This window comes from Marmota flaviventris, chromosome 4 (assembly GCF_047511675.1).
Source record: "Marmota flaviventris isolate mMarFla1 chromosome 4, mMarFla1.hap1, whole genome shotgun sequence".
Lineage (NCBI taxonomy): Eukaryota > Metazoa > Chordata > Mammalia > Rodentia > Sciuridae > Marmota > Marmota flaviventris.
This window is the reverse complement of record NC_092501.1, coordinates 131731093-131754009: the sequence shown is the minus strand read 5'-3', so window position 1 is coordinate 131754009 and position 22917 is coordinate 131731093. Positions and strand designations below refer to the sequence as shown.

Here is a 22917-nt window from a genome sequence, read left to right as displayed (position 1 = left end):
CTTAAATCTATAAAAAAGTTATGGACCCAGAACAAATAGAGCAGAAGCTAAAATATCAACATGAAGCCCTTATAACATAACAGAACCAAACACTATACTAAAGCCTAGAAAGAGTTACTGTATATTCTGAAAGGAGCACATAACAAATTTTAATCAAGTTAGAACTATGCGCTCTAGTAAAGGATCCATATATATAGGTTTAGTTTAAAATGTGGCAGAATATCTATAGTCTTGGGGTTTTCATATAGCTTGAACTGAAACATACAATAATTATGAATTATTAAATTACACAGGTTCAGCTTAAAGGCTTAACAACAATAGCATTTCAGATATACTAATGGGTAATTTTGGCAGTTTGGCCAGTTAAAATCCATCTAAACTGTATTCGATCTTCAAATTTGTTGAAGCAGTTATTTCACAAAACAAATTCTAATGTTTTATAATGCTGTTTATGTAGGTGTTAACTTAAAGAAAAAGTTTAATTTTGTGTAACATTCTAATTAAGAAAGTTAGAACTTCAGTAGAAAAGCCTGAACTTCACTAATTCTAACTCTCCTTACTTCCAAGATTTTAAGAGGGCCAATAAGCTTCCAAAAGCTTTTAATGAATGACTTTGATTACTATGTATTCATTGTGTATAATAAATCATTTTTAATTGAGTCTGTGAATGTTAATTTTTTAATAAAGCTAAATTCAAAAGAAAATCTTGTTCTCAAATCAGTAAACATTTGGGTCTTCATGAGTTTTAATGAATGGAGGAAACTGGTTTCACATACTGTCTCCAGGGCCGCGGCTACCATTTCCTCTTCCTTGTGGGACTGAAGCTCAATTACCATGACGCCACTGTCAAAAACCCGGAGTCTGAAAACCAGATATGTGAGAACAGAGTCAAGAATCATCTGGGATATTCAACTAGTAAGAAGAAGCACACACTTTTTATTTTCTTTTATGCCCAGGAATAAGGACAACGATAATCACACAACATTTAAAATATAATGAATGACCACAAGTAACTATGACAGAACTAAAGTTCTCCTGAATTAACAGGTAATAAGATTACTACATTATTACTAGAATCTACATGCTAAATAAAATATGTCTGACTACCTTTCTATTAACTCCACAGCTAAACACCTGAACTTCTGAATTTCCAGAACGTCAAACACAAACCATCTAAAGGAAAGAGCTGGTTATCCTGAGTTCCTAGGAGGAGCTCACAGTCTTATCTTCTTCCCTCAAATCAACAAGAATCTGGGAGTCCCATTAGGTCACACCCAGTATGATAGGATGAAAACCAGGATGACAGAAGATGCTTGTGGTGCCAGGTGAACTCTAGTCACATATAAGTTCAAGAGGACAACATTTTGCAGCACGGTAAACTTGGTTGAGCTTTTGGTTCTTTCCTGGGCAGAATCATGGTTACAGATGGCAAACTTCTGTGAAGGTTCCTTTACCTGAGTGGTAATTTCAGTGCTTCTAGCATCTTGCATGCATTCACTAAATCTTCTGGTGAGAGCAACTAATGGGGAAAAGAAATCCAGTTTACACTGCAAGTCAATAAGTGTAATGCTATATAATTGTAATGATCACTAAAACATAATAGGAAATTTAAAAATTAGCATTTATCAAGAAAATTATGTAGTTTAATCATTACAAAGCAAAAGGAACTAACAAATGAGCCAAATGCTTCAATTCATTAAAGCAGTGCCTTGCAAAAGAAATACTATATATAACTTTAAAATTGTAGTAGCAACATGAAAAGTAAAGAAAAAAAAAAAGAAATGGTACAGTAGCTGGGAATATAGCTTAGGAGTGCCCAAGGTCCTGAGTTCAATCCCCAGCATTGAAAAAAAACCTTTTTTTGAGATGCTGACATTTAACATTTCTTTATTTTGTACTAATCTTTTAACTCTAGTATGTTACAAGCTCACAATCATCACCTGTAGTTGGCTAGTGGCACCCTTTTGGCTAGTGCAGCTTTAACAGATCACAACCATTGCAGGGACAAGCACAGCTCTGAATCATACAGGATGGCTCCAGAGGCAGCCCCCTGAGGCCTGGGTGCAAATCCCTGTCAAACCACTGTCTCCAGGTGTGGCCTTGGCCAAGTTATTTAATGTAAGCCTCAATTTCCTCATTCCCAAATTATCCCTAGGATGGGGACAGTAAAGGAGCTACCTCACCGAGTGAGTGGGAGGATAAACGAGGCAACACATACAGAGGGCCTGGCAGGTAGTGAGCACTTGCTGAGGCCACTTATGATGACTGTTCACACATACAACGGAGGCTTAGCTCTGGGCTGGGGTGAGGGCTGCAAAGACATGCGTGAGAATCATCCGCATCAAAGTGACTGTGTTTGGCTGCTGGGACACAAAGGGAACCTGGACAGGACCTTGGAGGCCAAGGATGTGTGGGTGTGACGGGGCAGACAGAGGAGCAAGGTGGCTTTCCCTCTGCACTCTCTAAGGGGCAATCTGTATCTAACTGTCCCCCCCACCCCCCAATTTTATTTATTTATTTATTTTTAATTAATTTTTTTTTCTTTTAAATGACATCACAAACCCAGAAAAATTGCATATCTTTATGTGATACCACGTAATTTTTGGTATGTGTATGCATTGCATAATGTTTAAATCAAGTTAAACATGTTTATCTCCTCAGATATTTATTAATTCTCTGTGGAGAAAACTTTCAAAATCCTTTCTGCTAGGTTCTTTAAACAGACCATACTTATGTCTACAGTTAATATGCGAATAGTACCCCAGAGCTGTTTCCTCCTATCTAACTGTAACTTAGGAACAAATTAACTATTGTAGAGAAAGAGGTTCCTGCACAACCTCATTCTTCACAACAAAAATGCAGAATATTAGAGATGAAACATATCATTCACTCCAAATCCTTATCTTAAGGGTAAGTTGGATCCCAGAGAAGTTATGAAGCTACTCAAGGTCACTCAGCAATCACTGGCAAACCCAGATACAAAATCTACCTCCTAGATCCCAGCATAGTATTATTTTCACCACACTACACTATTTCTCAAAATAGCTTAGATATTCACAACCCTTCCTCAAATTGTATTCACTCTAGGGGAATTTGTATTATATCAAGAAAGTCTATATTTGGCTAAGAGAGTATCTAAATATTCTGTACTTACTTCCATTCCTCGAGCCCGGTTTACTAAACAGTACACCTCTGTGAGTGACATTATTCCGCCTCGTTCCTATTAAGATGAGATTAAAAAAAAAAAAAAAAAAAGTATTACAATTAGCACCAGTTAGCATTTCTTAGCAGAAATCATGAATTGGAGTGAAATTACAAATCAGGAAAAATTCTTAAGAAGTTTTAAAAAACTAGACTTATACACAGGAGAGCCTATTCAGGTATCAAGAGGCATTTCACCTTCAGTATTTGGACTTTAATGTTGTTATTACTGTTTTAGCATTTACTTACTTGAAAGGAGAGGCACATGTAAGTACATTTACATGTGTAAAGTCATTCCACCTATCCTTATCATGTCACTTCATAATCCTTGAAGATTTCATGTCAAATATTTTCGCAAAAAATCTGTAATGTGATCACTATATGAAGCTATTTTTTAAAAAACTTTGTGCCAGTATTACTTTAAAATAAGTTATTACTAAACTGTTTTTAGTATAAGATTAGGATGCACAGAATACTCATGAATATACACTAGTGCAGTGGCAATGATTATTAGGTGAAATAAAGTAATAAATAGGAAACATAGTATTAAATAAGAATACTGTCATTTTGCAGCCCCTAATGAAATGACAGACCAAATAATGACTGTCAGTGGCTGCTGACATGACAAAAAGTCAACCTGTGCCTCCTGAAGTATACAGCACCCTCTATGAAATATTCTTTCCAGAAAAAAAAAGCTCTAATTATAACAGTTAATAGGGAATATGTAAAATGGAAGCCTTATTAAAACTACACAGTCAGCCAAGCAATGAGACATTCTGGACTAAACTTCCAATTTTTCAACAAATACATTTTAGGAGTGGAAGGCAGGGAGAAAGAGAGGGCAATGAAAAAACCCATGGACTTAAAGAGAATGAACCAAAACTTGAGAGGCAAATCAATTAATTATAATGTATTCTGATTTGAAAAAACAAACTATAAGAGAAAATGTAAACACTAACTAGATATTTGATATTAAGGATCATTAGGTGTGAAATGGGATTATAGTTACATTTAAAGATGTCTATCATTACAGTTACTGAAATATTTACAGATAAAATGATGTGATATTAGGATCTGCTTTAAAATAACTTTGGAAGTTGGTTTATAGATGAAGCTGGGTGATGGGCACATAGGGGATTCATTATATTACTGATTTTGGCATATGTTTGAAATACTTCTTGATGCAGAGGCTTTAATAAAGTTTTGGTCACCTGAATATTGTTACACTAGATGAATCTGCATTACAGAATTATTAATAGTATAATATACATTATGGACTAGATAAACAGAAACATCTATAGAAAAATATAATACATTTTAAAATTAGAAAAGCATATTAAATAGATTTATAGTTATAGATATATAAAATGCAAATTGAAAGCAATTTAGAGTATTATAAAGACTCATTAATAAGTACACTAGACTAATTTAATATTCCTGAAAAAAAAAATAGTATGTTGATTGATAGTAACCACATCATGAAAGGAGTTAGGCTCTTGTTAAGCTTTGTGATATCATGGAAATAATTTAACATAGTTTTTAAAGTATACTTAGGTTTGGTTTTACCTCTAAAGGCACCTGCAATATTCCAGCCAGCTGTTTGGCCAGCTGCATGTGGTACTGTGTTCCTGAGCCGTAGGTTTCTCTGGTAACTGGGTTAGCTATTCCCATGCTCAGCAAGTAGGACTTAAACCTGATGGTCTGTAATGAGAGGAGAAAATGCATGAGAAGACGATGTAGAACTCTTTTCTCCACCCCAACATTTGAAATCCTTCCATGAGAAATTCAATTCAGCTCAATTTTCTCTATATACCTATTTCTTCACTATGTTTCTATGCCATGAACTATAAGGCAGTGGATTTCTAGTAGTTCCTTGCAAAAATCTGAATTATTCTCCTTCCTTCTATGTTTTATCTCTCATCCTGTTTATATCATAAGTTTGGTGTGAGAGAGAATTTATATAATGACAATATATTTAATATCAACCAAATGATACAAGTGAAAATTTGGGGAAAATAGGTGTGACCAGATTGTAGACAAATTTAATGAAATAGACATCAAATTTAGGGGTGTATGAAATAGACACTCCTTACATCTTTCATTATGTTTTCTATACTTCAAGAAAAGGCATAGGAACAAACTTGAATCCTACTAGAGTTAACAAAATTTTTATGGTCCACTTTTTCTTTAGCACTTTCACATACCCTCAAGTCCTAAAGGAAATGAAATGTTACTTTAAAAAGTAAACTGGGAATCTGAGGATTGTAGCTCAGTGGTAAGATGACCTTGGGTTCAATCCTCAGGAGAAAGGAAGGAAGGAAAGGGAAGGGAGGAAGAGAGACAGCAAGCAAGCAAACTGGAAAGCCACAAAGACATGGCTGTATTATTGGTGCCACGTGGTTTCTAAGACCTTAAAGGGCATCTTTACCTCATCTTCTGTGATGTCGCCCTGCTTCTCTTTAATTTTATTAGCAATTGATTTTGATAACTCCACCATTTCCTTAGCCTGTCAAAAGAAAAGACTAAAAAGAAACAATGTCCCCAAAGTATCTTCTAACAAAATATATTTTCAAAATTGCAGCATAGCTGGTATGAATTTTGGAGGTGTAAATGACATATACCTTGATCATTAGCTTGCTGAGGTCTTCAAAGGCCTGAAATGAGAAATGTAATTTTTACTGGAATCCATCTAAAGAATGAAAATGAATGAAGCATCCTCTATTTTCTTCCCTATAATACAAATTTACGAAATTTCCTTAGAAATATCAATTGTTAATAAAATAATTATATAAGTAATACATCTACCTTATCTTATAACATCCACTCTACCTAAGAAACCATACATTTTTCAAAATAAAGTGCAACAAAAACTTTTCAGATTTTCAAAAATAATATAATTATTACTGATTAAACAAACAAAAGGTAACATAAATTATAGTCTAAAATATTATTTACTATTACTTGACACAAATCAGATAATCTGTCACTGGTTTTCTTGATAGGAGGTCAAGAATCAAGGGCCTTGTAAAGCTTTCCTGGTTGAAAATGGCATTGAACAGCTGCATGAATACCCTTTTGGGCTCAGGTATTTTGGCTGCAATAATAGGTATGATTTAACTGAAGCAGCCTCAGCCTGCCATTACTAAATGTTTATACTTGTAGCTTTGGATATGGTGGATATCACAAAAAGTATTCCAAAGCCACCAAATATATCTGAATAAAATCTACCAGTTGTTTCATTTACTACAGCAAAAATACTCTTCAAACTTCATCAAACATGTTTCCAATAAATTATTTCAAGTTACTGAAAATATCCTGCCAGTGCAGAATTTATCTAATTGACGTGTACAGTTGTTATCTTTTTAAAAGCAATCAAGCAACTTGTCATTAATTGAAAAATTGGTCCAGAGTGACTGGATATATATAATAGTGGCTCTGATCAGCTTATGCCCATCTGCAGAAAAGTATCCTCCATCTGCAAAAGAATTTTGCTAAAAGAATAGAGTGTTGTATAAGATTCTGATGGCCAGCACCAAGGTTAATACTGAAAACAAAGGGTAATGTGCACACACCTAACAGGAATTTCCTCAGATAAACAAAAGGCTTAAACACTGAATTCTTATCAGCAACAGCCAGCAAATGCAGGAAACCTTCTGTGGGAAGCTCTGGGCACTAGCTCTGAAGCTAAGTCAATCTAACATTTAAATGGGGGCAAATCACACACCAACTGAGTTTTCAACAATAAAGCAGGCATTTTACACACTTAGATTTTTAAGTATATAAAATGTTAATAAATTTCTTATACTTGTGTAAAGGAAACTAATAGCATAAAATCTGAATTGAAATCACTTTATTGTATTATATTTTCATAGAAAAAACATACTAAAATGGTGAGACACACGGAGTACATACATTTGCCTCTACTGTTTATAAATGATCAATAAAAAATATTTTAGTTTCTTATAAGAGTTTTTTAAAAAATATTTTAATATAAAACATAAATAAAAGCTTTTTTACTTCTATTTCTGTTATTATTCTGAAATTTGGAATTACCAACTATCAAAAACAAGGGATGATAAAGCCATTATAATACACAGTAAAGCAAGATGAATGCACATACCCAATTCTATTACTTTGTCGGTTTACCAATCTTTCTTTCCGTCTACTGTACCTATAACCAAATTTCTGCTCCAATTTTGAGAAAAACTGTATCTATTTAAAAACGATGGGTACCCTCTTAAGCTGACTTATAGCTCCTTCTTATCGGCTTTTAGTCATTACCTTAGTTATTAGTTTCAGTAACTCAATATATTCTTGAATTTTCAATATCAATATCCTTGATTCTGCACCTTTGAGTAGTATTCCATTCCCTCAACCTGGATTCCTCTATTCCCTGCTGCTCACTGTTAGCACCTCCTTGTCTTTTAGGACTTTAACCCTATATTCCTGCTATTAACAAGCCTTCCTTGACCCCAAGGGAAATTAGAAGTCAACTGGTGTCCCTGCTGCAGCCTGTTTTCTCTGCACAAGGCCTCTCTCACTGTCGCTGTTTGTCTGGCCCTTGGCCCATGCCTGGAGCACCACCACAGTGCCCACAGCAGAGCAGAAAGCAAGAACCATCTGCTAAACCAACCCATGGTCTGCATGACAAGGCACAATGCTTGTGGAGAATCCTTTGAGCTTGTGACTCCATGAAAATTAGACTGAACTGGAATAACTTATGCATAAATTAAGAAAAACTTTAGGGACTGGGACTTAGCTCAGTGGCAGAGCATTTGCCTAGCATGTGTGGGGCACTGGGTTTGGTCCTCAGCACCACATAAAAAAATAAAATAAAGGCATTTGTGTCCACCTACAACTAAAAAATAAATATTTTTAAAAAAGAAAAACTTTATTTTGAACATAACACCAAGTGAGCATGGCAGAAAAAAGAATATTAATAATGCAAAGTAGTTCACTGTTCCATGCCATCTCCTTACATATTAACACAGAAGATGACAGTGAGTGTGACAGAAGAGCATCGTACCAGAGAACAGTGATGCTCTGAGGCCCTGTGCCCTTGCCTACGAGGCAGGAGACCATGGCACTCATCCCCCTTGCTCCAGATCTAGCCACTTACTCTTATTTCGTCTCTGAATAATAAAAACTCTTCTAATGTTAAATGTTAAATGTCAGAATTTTATGGGAATAGAGGATCCTGAAGAGATTTAAGCTGGGGCAGCATAGTTAGTGAATCTCTCTAAATTCCAACATAAAGGCAGACAGGCAACTACTACTTAAAACCAGAGACCACCAGGCATAGTGGCACATGCCTATAATCCTACTGACATAGAAGGCTGAGGCAGAAAGATGGCAATTTCAAGGCCAGCCTCAGCAACTTAGCAAGACTGTCTCAAAATAAAATAAAAAGGGCTGGGATAAAGCTCAGTGGTAGAGTACCTGTGGGTTCAATCCCCAGTATCACAAAACAAGCAAACAAAACCAAGAGCCCACAGGCAATATATACTACAAAGCTAAATGCCATAATATTGGCATAACCCCAGAGGAACATGCAGGTAATAGAGAGTGACAAGATCTGCATGATGTTGGCACTAGGCAGGAAAGAGAAAAGGGAAGCACATAAAAATAAATAAAAGAAAGGTATTGTGTCGGTCTATAATAAATTAATAAAAGCTGATATGAGCTATGAAAGGACAATAAATCAGAAATTAGGTGAAGAGGTTCAGGAAAGGATTAAACATGAAAAATCATTTTGAAATAAAGCCTACCACTAAACAACACACAAGAATGAATAAAAACAACAGATAACAATTTAAGAGACATGTTTAAAAAAGGAAAATTTTCTAAATCAAAGTAAAATAAAGAAAGAGATAAAAGGCATTTGAAAGATAATCAAAAACAGTTCAAAATGGCAATGACGTTGCAATACAGAGCTAATCGAGTTTCAGAAGGGAAAAACATCCGGGCAATCTCTAAAATTAAACAGAAAAACTTCTTGAAATTAAAAAAGTTTCTGAAACTACATACTGAAAAAGCACATTGTATACCTGAGAAGAATAATCCAGAATAGCAGTCACATTTTATTATTAGGTTTAATAATAAGGAAAAAAAGAAATCTTTTAGGAAATGTAGTCTATTTAGGAAAAATAATAAATGACTCCCTTTTTAAATATTTTTTTAGTTGTTGATGGACCTTTATTTTATTCATTTATTTATATGCAGTACTCAGAATTAAACCCAGTGCCTCACACATGTGAGGTAAGCGTTCTACCACTGAGCCACAACCCCAGACACAGAAATGACTCTTAAAGGAAAAAAAGTTAATTATCTTCATTCTTTGTTTTTTAAATTTTTAAGGTGTTAATGGATCTTTATTTTATTCATTTATTTATATGTGGTGCTGAGAATCTAACCTAATGCCTTGCACATGCTAGGCAAGCGTTCTACCCACTGAGCCACAACCCCAGCCCCATCCTCACTCTTTGACAGTAACACTTATGCCAGACAAAAAAGGTGAAGGGAACATACTAAAGGCACTAAAGGAAAAGAAAATGTGGTCAAGGATTTTAAATTGAGCAAAAGTGGCTGTCAAGTGTAAGGAACACAGGCATACCAGATACAAGGAATACTGTGCCCACGAGCACTTCCTGTAAAATCTACTAGAAAATGATCTGGGATAACCAAAATGACCAGTGGTAGTTGTCATAAGGACTGTCGGTATTAAATATTCTCCTGAAAGTGAGACTAAATGGGAGCTGGGGATGAGGGAGAAGGATGTGTGCAGGGGCTGAATGCTTAGATGATATGGATGGAGCACCCCTATTTTTAATGGAAAAAGAATGGGGAGAACACATATAAAAATACTATTTTTTTGCTATTTTAGTAATTATTTGGCAGTGTTGCCTTGAATTTGAATTGAAAGAACTGGTCATGAGGCCCTTCATAAACAACAAAATCTTAGCTCTGTCTATTGAAAAGGCTGAAAAATAAATATCAACTCAATAGCTGTGGACACAGATTGTGATTTTCAAGTATTATTTATCATTAAAAATAAAATAAAATAAACAATTCCTCAGTTAAATGTTGATTTGAGATCTACAGCAGGAAAGGTATAAGATGGCCCTGGAACTTCTGTTATATCATATATCAAGGAAACTACCAAAGTCCACCAGGTCATGTCAAAAGCACTTAGGAGCCAACCTGAAGAGGCTCCTACTTGCCAAAGATAGAATGATCTGAGCTTCAAATAGAATAAATAATTGCCATTGAGTGAACCCCATCAATACATTAAAATTCATGGTGACATTTAAAAAAAAAAACAAACCTACTCAGCTTCAAAGGATGATAAGGAACTAACTTATTCTGTTGATAATAAAGGGAAAAAAAACAATTATCTTGCCTTTCCTTTATGAACTATGTCAGTGGAAAACCAAATTGCAGTTGAAGGGAAGTAGCTCTCTAAATAAAAAATATTCTAACTAATAGGTATGAAAAATAAATAGAATACCACCATTTGTAATCATCCATGAACTAAGAAATATTGAACCTTAACAGCTACTAATATAACAACAACAACAACAAAAAATTAAGATATGCCTCCTGATGAAAGAACACAGTATCGCCTCTCATCTTGCCAAAGACTGAACATGAGTGTTGGATTTACCTGCTCATTTGCAGGAAATAAAAATACAATTTGCATGGCTAAAGAACACCCAAAACTTTATCATAAATAAGTATTCAGCAAAACTATACCATGGGCATTTAATAGATCAAATGTCCTAATTCCTCAACAATAATATATATTTTCAATTAGCAATCCCAGAATAGGTATTCAAAAATTATTTGCTTTGGGTAATGCAATGGAGCAACCAATCATGGACTGAAATCTCCAAAACTGTAAGCCAAATAAACCTTTCTTCTTGTAAATTGATTGCTTCAGGTATCTTGTTAGTATAACAAAAAGCTGACTAACAAGATCATGATGTGTTTAGATATATTAATTACAGAATCTAATCATAACCGGCTTTCTTAACCAGAGTTCTTTCCCCTTTACTTGAATTTCCTCTTTTATGATGAGGTTTTAAAGCATCATAATATATATAGACAGTATTATCTCTGAGTATAAGTGATAGGCTGATTGGAGCCATTCTTATTGTCTAGTGTCTCATCTTTAATTGGTCATCAGTATAAAACTGTGTGGTGGCTAGCCGGGAACAGTGGCCATACAACAGCATTTTTCTCTCAACTAAGTTAATCAAACTTCCAAAATAATTATACTGAGAACCTTGAACTCATTAGGAATATCCTCTAATCAATTATATCTTTAAAATTTGCATATAACATTCTATGATGTTCCCTAACAGAAAACAAAATTGGGTTTCTTTTTTATTTTTAGAAAAAGCTTTTAAAATGTGTTTAGGTTAACTTAATGCCAACCTGAGGTAAACCCATTACAGGAAAGAGGAAACTGCAGAGTTGCATGCAATTTAAATATTATTCATATTACAAAATGGAATTAGTCACAGCTGTATCCAAAAGAATAAACACAAATAGCTGAAAAAGATGACTGACTGGAACTTATTAAGAGTTACCTCAGAAATATTTTTGTCAGTTTCTTTTCTTTTTTCTTCCAGTTTCCTTTCAATACCTACAATTCCTACAGCTCTTACTCTTCCTGGCTGGAAAAAAAAGAAAATACAGAACATAAAACATACTAAATGGGAAGGAAACAAAATCTTTTGTGAACCACATTGTGTTTTCAATGGCGGGAAAGGACCACAAAGAACCAAAGAAAAACAACATACAATTACATCTAGCTTCCTTTCAAAACATTTTTATGTTTCTGACTGTACATAATGTCTTTGAATCAGTAAAGAAAAAGCAAATATACAAAAAATGACCATTTTATTCTGTATTTAAATAAAAATTAAATTTCCTATTCATGTTTGTTCTTCGGCAAGCTAAGTCAAATGTTTAAAAGGGTCTCAAATGTATAAAAAATTATAGCTAATTTTTTTGATACTTGACAGTTATACAAACTACTTCATACATTTGAGAGCCTGTTCATAGTTTGTGATTTAGACTAAATGCTATAAAAATTAATTTTTTTACCCAAATAACACTATTTTGTTTTGGCAAGTTCTATGGTTACAGAGTATTTTTTTTTTTTTCAATCCTGAGGATTGGATCCAGGGCCTTGCACATGCTAGGTAAGCATTCTACCATTGAGCTACATTCCCAGCCTTTTTAAAAATTTTTGTTTTGAGACAGGATCTCGATAAGTTGCCCGGGCTGGACAATCTTAATGAAGATGCAAGAACAGAGTTGAAAATACTGGATTAATATATAGTTTAAAAGATACCTGGGGTCCTCTATTTGTTTGTATTGACTGAGACACTGGCATGTTCTCCCATCTTCTTTGTGTCATTTCCTCTGATAAACGCCTGTAAAACTGTTATGTACAGACATATACTTTAAGTGAGTGAGTAAAGTTGTGGCATCCTTGGACAAATTAGTAAAAAAGTCTGTTGTTCAGCCTTGTACAACAAGCCTAGAATTCTCAGAGACATCAAAGGAAATCAAAGGAAGTTCTTTTCTTGGCTCAACTTCAGAAAACACAAAGGAAAAAAAAAAAAAGGAACTGACCTTCTATATAAAGCGAACTACTTTCAACAAAGAGATGAGTGACAATGAAACAAATCAGACTTACTTTAAACAATACTGCATATATAGATTATTTTCAATCTAGAGTGAAAGAAACACAGAGCCAGGAAAAATACACAACCCTTTTTCCATGAAGGATACAGAGAATAATTTGTCTAATTAAAATGTGAAGCCAAAAATTAGGGACAAAACATGCTCACTAAATTGAGACATGCTCACTATGGTGAGACTGGACTTCAGTCATTCACTTATATTTGCTTAGTGACTACTGTATGTGGAACACTGGGTAAAGTGCTGCTGAAAAGAAAAAAAATATATATATTCATGAGGAGATAAACATACCTGCAAATAAACACCTGTACAGTAATTTATTAATCAGAATACATAGACTCTATACTGTAGCATAAGTACTTAAGTGATTAGATTTGTGTGGAGCCTGCTTTAAGGCTGGTGAGCTTTCAGATATTACCTCAGTTTAACATTTCCCTGCACAAGACACTGTTTTCCCTCCCCTCTCCTTTCTCTCTCTTCTGCCCTCACTCTTTCTGGTATAGGAGATCAAGCCCATGGTCTTGCACACACTAGTTAATCACTCCACCACTGAGCTACACCCCCAGCCCCCATACTCTTTAATCAAACTACACCACTGAAAACTTTACTAGTAGCCAAGTAGCATGACTTAGCATATTTACAGCCTCAGCTCCCTCCTGTGACCACACCTTCATGCTTTCTGTTCCCATTAAAACCTAAACTCATATTCTCTACTGTCGATAAGGCTTAAGATGTAAAAAGATTTTACTGTAAAAATATGGGAGAAACCTGTTATAGTGCCTTCCATTATATTAAACCCCACACACCCACACACACCCACCCACACACACTTTTCTAGTCCAATTTTATTGATATGGAAGCTTACCTCAATCTGGCCATGCTCTTTGAAGGAGAGTTTGATATAGGAGTTTTTACTACTCTGGAATGGGCCAGGTTCTTTGGTAGGAGGAGCTGGGTGCAGATGAACCACTATTTTGGCACTGAAGAAAGAGCAAATGTAACATATTTAACTACCTTTAAAAATAAAAAGACTAATTCCATTTTCATAACTTTTAATATATTTCCAAATCACTCTTAAATTCATGTGGAAACAAAGAATATCCCGAAAGATATCCTTTTAAAGTTCCTAGTAATTCATTATCAATGAAACTTTTCCTTGATACCAAAAAATTATAAGCAGTTATTTAAAACTTATAAACTATAAACCAAAAAGTTTCAAGTTACAGCTGTACAGATTAAAGAAAAGTATAGTTTTGAAAAAATAAGTTCAAAATAAATTTTCAAATTTTTGAGTAGTTTTGACTAAGGTTTTCCATGCACATGGTCATCATAGGGTGCCTATAATTTCTGCCAAAGCATATTACCTTACTCATTTGAAAACAAAATATGAAAACTTATCTGTAAAACTGGCCAGCTGATATTTTATTAAAACTCCATCCAAAACTAACATTTTACAGTGTCATCTGTTGGAAAATGCCACTTGATGAGCAGCATGATCTAGACAGATCCAACAGTAAAACAGAAACTACTATTATCTTTATTACAACATTACTTTCTATGCTTTTAAAAATACCACCATATTTGTTCAGCTTTATAAGTCTGTTTTCCTCCCAATTTTAAACCTTCTCAATATACAACCCATAAAGATGAACAAAACTTAAAAAAACATATAGTCAAAATGTCCTGGAAACCTAGCTAAGAGCCCTTTAGGATCATGTTCTAGATGTGCCTATTACTCCATTTAACATTTCTTTGTGTGGCCCATATGGTTGCCTAAATATCACCGTAAAATTTAAATAACATGAGTTGGGCCTCCTCAGACTAACACAAGCTTTGTAAGTGAACTGGGGCCAGCCTCATGAGATTCTTTTCCTCTTCCTTTGTGGTGAATGTCTTTAAAGATAGGCGAGGCCAGCAAATAAACTATGTGAGCAGAATCACTGGACCACATGGAATAAGCCATCAACTAAAGCAACAAAACTATGACAATCATGATAAAGTAACTGAGCAAGAGCATTTCACACTCTTATTCAAAACCCTTGGCCCTGTTATCAGATTCTGTCAAAGGAAACCCAACAAAAGCTGTAAGATTATGATACAAAATAAAGTTTAAAAATTCCAAAATGTGCATAAAATACCCAAGTCAATTTTTCATATCTTTTTATTGAGTCATTCTATTATCACATTTCATCAAATTTAAAACCTATGAAATGAAAAAAGAATCCCAATTTCAGATGCTAAAGTTAGGGGCTGGTATACAGCTCTATGGTAGAGCACTTGCCTAACTAAGGCCCTGATTTTAAAAAAAACTGAAATGTATATGTGTTTATATCAATGTAATATTCTAATTATTTGAGAAGAGGGACTGGGAACTACAGGGGGATATCTGAGAAAAGTTAACATAGCATGTAACTGAATTCCTTCCTCCTCAATGGAGATATTTTTTAAAATAAGACACTATTTTGAAAGTAAGTATTCTAAATATTTTTATTACATAGTTTAGATTACCCTGGAACACAGCAGAGGAAAGATCAAATGATCTGGAATATCCCTACGATTTTACTTTCTATAATGTAATAAGATTGAAAAACATGCAAAGGAGGAAATACAAATTACAGAAACAATCTACTCTAAAAATCTATGGCTTACTTTTTTCAAAATGTTGGTTTGTTTCTTTAATGTCAAATAATCTTCTTTAGTAGCCATATCATTATTGTTTAAGGCATACACTACATTTCCAGTGAAGTTCAACATTGTTTTAACATCTATCGAAAAGTCTAATTATGCTAAGCCTAAAGAGGGACCAAGATAGAAAACACTATCCCATGCCAAGAATATTTGTTCATAAGTATCCTGAATCATATGCACTTAAGATGTAAAGTCAAAATTTTGAGAATGCTTGAATAAATAAGAACATCTGAACCTATATTTCACACCAGAGTGGCCACATCTCCTAGTCTGCCTGGGAAGGTTCCATTATTATGCTATTGCCCTAATTGTTAAATGCACCTCCTCCTACTGCTCAAATGTTCTGTTTTGCAAAATAGCTATTATGATGCTCTATTTAATTCTGATACCTGAACAACTTGAACCTGAAAAATAAATTTAATGATCAGCTAGAAATAGTACCAAAGTCAATAATTTTTCTCATAGGTCATTTCTGATTTCAAGTACTGAATGACAGGCACAGACGTGAAAGCCAAGTGTCTGTGGAAATGCACACAATGCTAGCAGGGCCACGTTTATTTATTATGAACCAAGAATATCATAGCAAACCTTAGTACTTAATTTTTACTTAAAGAATTGGTCTAAGGGGGGAAAATAACCTTCTTTGGGGGCTTCCTGACTAACAGTAGGAGAGGAAGAATTTTTTATGAATAAAGGCTATAACATGTAGACCTCACCTCTTCCCAATTCCAGCTGCCTGTTCCTCAATGAATACAATGTGGGACAGAGGAATGGCCATGCAGCACTCCTAGGAGGAAATCAGCAGAAACAAGATCCATAATACTAGTCAGCAACCCTTGTTTTATAACATCAGTGCCCTATATTTCTAAGGGATTTAATAATTTTAAAAATGTTGCTTTATTTCTTAAATAAACTTAAGAAAGGATTAAATGAAAATGATACTGTGGTGGCATATTACTGTTTAGGCAAACCTAAGAGGTACAAAAGCAGCCATAACTATACCTTTGTTTTCACAGTGGGGATAGTTTCTTAAAGTAACTTATAAGAAAACTTTTTATATTTAATTTTTCTTATATAGAAAAGAAAAAATAGACAAAACAATTTCAAGGAGTGCATTATATGGATGATTTTTCTTCTTTATAACTTCCCATTCTTTACTCATACACACACACACACACACACACACACTAAAACAAAATATTGATGTAACCTCCTTTTATTAGTACATATAATTTTAAAATTATTATTCAATGCCAGGTTTAGTCACACACACCTATAGACCCAGCTATAGGGAGGCTGAGCCAGGAGGATTGCTTGAGTCCAAGAGTTTGAGGCCAGCCTGGGCAACAGTAAGACCTTGTTTGAAAAATAAATAAAGTGAGCTGGGGGATGTGGCTTAGTGGTATAACACTGGCCTAGTGTGCATGAGATTCTGGGCTGGATTCCCAGTGCTGCAATAAACTGATTGATTGATTGATTGATTGATTAAAAATTATTTTACCTGACTGGTATATAATCGGTCTAAGGATTTCTCCAAATTGGCCTCTTTACATCATGATCAAAAAAATTATACTGATTCATTAATTTATCAAACATGGGTAAATGACTCCCACCTTCCCCTAAAAACATTGATTTCCTGAATATATAATTATTTTAAAAGAATTAGACAACTTTAGCCATTTATAGAATACATTATCAATGTGGGCAAAAACTGGTTCTTGAAGGCAAAAAAAGTCAGATATTGTAATGGTTAGTGGCCTTTCAAAGAGTACAGTATAGAATGTGAGGGTGATCTGGCTGCAACATCTGCCTCCCCACTGATCACCAGGGTTGATTCAGCTGATCTGAATGGCTAGGCGGGTGTCTCCTTCCTCCCTCATCGCTCCACATGCATCCCTCCCGAAGCTTCATGATAGAGGAGCTTCCCCAGTAGAGGAGGGCCATTCTTCCATCAAGGTATAGGGGTAGCTGCACTCCCCTGTAAGAACCTCCAAACAAGCTCTCAAAGAGTACAGTATATAGTTTATCTGTAGTATTACAATTTCATGGGTGCTGGGGTATAGCTCAGGGGTTGAGGATGTGCTGAGCATTTGTGAGGCCCTGAGTTCATCCCCAGCAAAATAAATAAATGAATTAATTAAATAGTTAGTTAATTCATTGTGAGTAACTGGTCAGGAAAATGAAAACAGATGAGATAGCTTATTTCACTGACAATGCTGAAATTATTATGTCAGATATTTACTTTCAAGTTAAAGATCTTTGCAATGAAGATATCAGCTCTATATAACTTACTCTCCCTTCTTAGAGATTATAAAAATGAGGTTGGGAGGAGTTCCTCTCTTTCAGAATGACAAGGAGGCAGTCCTCAGTGTCCAGGTGAAGCACATGACAGTCTCACCTCCTGACTCTCAGCAACAACCTGGGAGAACAGGTTGTTTGGGGGACAGTTGAAGTCTTTCTTAAGGATCCTTCACAACTGAGAGAAGAACTCCCCTGCTAAATACTGAACACACGGCCTGACTGTTGCTTAGAAACAGGAATCGCCATGGTTCTCCTTTCAGTAACTACACAGGGTTTTCCCAAATTGAATGAGAGAAAACACCCTCAACTCCACTCTCTGTACACCATTCAAAGAGAACATGTGGACACACTCTTCTGATGTTCTAAAAAGGAAAGTGTGTGACAAGGGGGAAAGACAAAAAAGAAGCGAAAAACTTGAGTGATTTAAAACCTAGAAGAGATGCTAAAGGTTGTATCTTACATGATTTTTCTGATCTCTCCAAATCAGTCGGTGTGTACTAAGGAGGAGGGTCCCAGCATCAAATTTTATCTAGAAAGATAAGACCATCATCACAAAAGATTAATAATGTCACTCAATGTCCAGATTTTTTCTCTATAATCATAAAATATGAGTTAAATCATGAACATTTTCAAATTAGTTTTATCACAAATTAAAAAGAAGCAACACTATACACATTTCATAAATAAAAACTATAAACACAGCCATGATATAATTAGGGGAAAACTGGAAATAATTGAGATGTATAATAATAGACGAGTGGTAAAAAAAGTGTGCCACATCCATTCAACCACATTGATACTATGGAATCCATGCAGAGGTTAAATGAATGACAATGTAGAATCATTATGGCTATCATGGAATTTAAGAGAATTGGTGAGGAAAAAGCAATTTGCAGCATATAACATATAATGTAATCCTCAAAAGACATGTTTGTAATACACACACACACACACACACACACACACACATCTATACATAAGTAACAGAAAAAGTTCTAAAAGGAATACACAGTAAAATGTTAATAATGGATTTTTTCAAGAAAAGGGTGAGGGGAATAAGAGGAAGAGAAGCAAAGGACCTTTTAAAGACTGACTGAATTTGCTGGGTATGGTGGCACACACCTATAATTGTGACACAGAAGGTTTAGGCAGGAGGAATAAGTTTGAGGCCAGCCTCAGCAACTTATCCAGGCCCTAAGCAACTTAGTGAGATCCCACTCCCCACTCTCCAAAAAAAAAAAAAAAAAAAAAAAAAGACTGCATATTTTTACAATGAGACTGAATTCATGTATAACTTTTATAACTGTTTGATTAATTTCTAAAATAGAAAATTTGGAAATAGACACAAACACATACAAGAATAGGTATGGATGGAGAGTTAATCAGTGGCACTGAACTAACTGGGTTTCCAGGTAAGAAAAAACCAAAGTTGGATTATATACTGCACCAGAATAAGTTCTATATAGGTCAAATATTTAAGAGAAAGGAAAGAAAGAGAGGCAAATCATAAAAACAGTAGGAAAAAAATGAAAGGATTATAAAAATAATCTCAGGGTGGGGAAAGCCTTCTTGAGAAAAGCATTAAACCCATTAGCACTAGAGGAAAAGACTTAGAACTTCACCTGTACACATGCACACACAAAAATTCTTCATGGAAAAACTATCAACAGCAAAAACAAGACAAACAGAAGAATGGGGAAAAGAATTGCAACTCACATCAAAGAGCTAATTTCCTTAATATATAGAACACTCATAAATCAATGAGAAAATAACCTATAACCACTATAAAAATGAACAAAGACTATTAACAGAAAAGTTTACAAAAATAGGAAGTTCAAATGACTCTTAAACATATTAACAGATGTATAATCTCACTGATACTCAGATAAATGAAAATTAAAAGATCATTAAGATACTCCTTTTCGGGCTGGGGTTGTGGCTCAGTGACTTGCCTCCCACATGTGAGGCACTAGGTTCCATCCTCTGCACCACATAAAAATAAACAAAGATACTGTGTCCATGTGTAACTAATTTTTTTTTTTTTTTTAAAAAAAGATACCCCTTTTCATTAATTTGACTGACACAGATCCAAAAGTTTGGTAACACTTTACTGGTGGTATTTGGGAAAATATATTTCCTGATGGGACAGTCTCTGCAGAAGGCAGTTTGTTATTTTCTAACAAAATTACAAATATAAGAGCTGGGGATGTGGCTCAGTGGTACAGCACTTTCCTAATATGGGCAAGACCCAGGGTCCAATCTCCCATGCTGCAACAACAACAACAAATTGGAAATACAAATATCCCTTGACCCAAGGATACTTGGCACTTGTAGGAATTTACCCCACAGATGAATTCATATATGAGCAAGATGATACAGTACTTGGCTATTCACTGCTGTTTATAAGAGCAAAAGATGAGAGACAATTCTAACATCCATCAACAGGGAAATGCACACATATACAATAGATTATAGGCATTTCACTAAAAAGAATATGGAAACTCTTTACATACTTGTAATACTTGATAAAATCTAAGATGTCACTGAATGTGACGTGCATCCTAATTTCAAAATTGTTAAAATGTGAACAAAAAAGTAAGCTTAGAATCAGTGAGGTACATAGCAGTATACATAGTATAGAATTGATAGGGGAAAAGCAATTTGCAGCACACTGCATATAACATAATATAATTTTATATTTTAAAAAGGAAAAAACAACACTCTTCGCACAAATACTTATGTATGACAAATATGCATGCTTTCTAGAATTATATAGTGGTGGTCTCTGAGGGAGACAGAATGGGAAGGAGACTTCTAACTGTTCTGGACTAAATCTGAATGTCTGGCCTACCCCTCATTGTGATGGTGTTTGGAGGGGCCCTTTAGGAAGTGCTTATGTGTATGTAGAGAAGGTCATGAGATGGGGTCCTATGATGGATCAGAGTCCTTGTGAGAAATGAAAAGACACAAGTCCTCTCTCTACATGCATGGACCCAGGAAAGGCCACTGAGTGCACACAGCAGGATGGTGGTGTCTGCAAGCCAGGAAAAGGACCCTGGAAGACCCACATCCCCCAGCACCTTGAACATGGACTTCCGAGCCCACAGAACTGTGAAAAATAAATGTCAGTTGTTTAAGTCACCCCAGTCTGTGGCATTGTTACAGCAGTCTGAGCTGAGACTGCTTTCTGGGTATTACGGCTGTATCAACAACTCAAAATAATGTTTTAAAGTGTCCTTTAAAACTATAATATAATCACAAAAATACTCCAGCTACTTCTTTAGTTTCAAATTTTAACACTCATAATTTGTTATTATTCCTGAAAGTAAGATTAATAAGTCGATTTTAGAGCTGGAATCTGAGAGATTGATAGATACTTTCATTTCTGTTAAAATCAAGAAATATACTGGAAACTTCTATTAACTCTACTAGAAAGTAGAATTTGCTATGATTAGACCTTGCTTAGATCCTACGAAAAAATATTTAGTTGTATCAGAAGTTATAAGGCCAGTCCCAGTTACTTGTCTACCTTATATTATAAACTCTAAGGAAAGCGTTTTGGTGAGGGTCCAATTTATTATAAATAATAAAATTCTTCTTAGTTTAAAAAAAATGATTAAGAGCTAGAGGTGTGACTCAACGGTATAAATTCTTAGCTAGCATGCTTGAGGCCCTGGGTTTGATCCCCAATACCATAAATAATAATAACAACAACAATAATATGTTTGTCAAATAAATAACCAATTAGTACTATATATATATATATATAGTATGTATTTTATATATACATATATATGTATATATATAAGTATGTATTTTATATATACATATATATGTATATATATATGTATGTATTTTATTTTTTCTTTCCAGTACTGGGGATTAAACCTAAGGGCTATACCACTGAGCTACATCCTCAGTCCTTTTTATGTTTTTATTTTAAGACAAAGTCTCACAAAGTTGCCCAGGCTGGACTCAAACTTGTTTTTTCTCCTACCTCAGCCTCCTGATAGCTGGCCACCACCCATAGCTATATATCATTCTTAAATAGAAATAATCATAAATTATGCATGTAGTCAAAAATATATTACAAGATATCCATGGTATTATTAAGAGAGGAAAAAATTAAGTTTCAAAATAGTATATATAACTTGATTATATACAAACATATATAATCACACAAACACAAAATGTGCCAAAAGTAATTTTTATGGGTAGATTTACAGATCATGCCAACTTTCTTCTTTTGGTTTTAGTTGTAATTAACAATTTTGTCAAATCAAATTTAGAAAATTTATCACTGACATATATAACTTCATTTAACTCTGAAATATATATAAATTGGTTTTTGTTAAGTCAAGCACACACAGAAATAGGTATCAAAAAAAAAAAAACAACACTTTTTTTTTTTGGTACTGGGAATTGAGTGCAGGAATGCTTAACCACTGAGTCGCATCCCTTTTTGTATTTTATTTAGAGACAGGGTCTCACTGAGTTTCTTAGGCCCTTGCTAAATTGCTGAGGCTGGCTTTGAAATCTCAATCCTCCTGTCTCAGCCTCCCAAGCTGCTGAGATTACAGGTGTATGCCACCACACCCTGGCTCCAACACATTTTATGACATACATTTTTAAACACTTTTTAAAGCATAAGTTCTGTAATACTAGCTAAGTATTAAATAATGATATGGTTGATAAACTTTAACAATAAGAGGTTTACTGAACCATCTAGTTTAGTTATATACACTCTGAAAGATATTCCACAACACTCCAACACAGAGAAAAAGCCTTATAAGTTTCCATGTTCTCCTATGAATCAAAAGTAAAGCATAGGTGTTTCCAGTACATAATTCAGTCTGGCTTCAAATGTTTTGTTTAATCTTATGTATGCTAAACCAAATAATCAAATTTAAGATATTTAAAAAATCTCTTTTTTACCAATGAGTAAAATTTCTCTTTTCCAAAAGCAAATATTTCATTAACTTGAGAGTACATGGTGCTGCATTAGAACATAAA

The 22917-nt window shown here is 34.5% G+C and overlaps 1 protein-coding gene across 2 annotated transcripts in view; it reads right to left on the bottom strand.

Annotated features, from left to right (window-relative positions):
- Vps36 (vacuolar protein sorting 36 homolog) overlaps positions 1-22917 on the bottom strand; it is a 33312-nt gene that overhangs the window by 6498 nt on the left and 3897 nt on the right. The window contains exons 2-12 of one of the 2 annotated variants that reach the window (XM_027928863.3): positions 18365-18433; positions 16320-16390; positions 13781-13895; positions 12563-12652; positions 11793-11879; positions 5823-5855; positions 5630-5707; positions 4768-4902; positions 3155-3220; positions 1455-1519; positions 777-861 (exon numbers count right to left, since the gene is read on the bottom strand). In XM_027928863.3, coding sequence (XP_027784664.1) covers positions 777-861; positions 1455-1519; positions 3155-3220; positions 4768-4902; positions 5630-5707; positions 5823-5855; positions 11793-11879; positions 12563-12652; positions 13781-13895; positions 16320-16390; positions 18365-18433 — 894 coding nt within the window. The remainder of the gene's footprint in view (positions 1-776; positions 862-1454; positions 1520-3154; positions 3221-4767; positions 4903-5629; positions 5708-5822; positions 5856-11792; positions 11880-12562; positions 12653-13780; positions 13896-16319; positions 16391-18364; positions 18434-22917) is intronic. The other variant, XM_071611525.1, reaches the window with a different exon arrangement.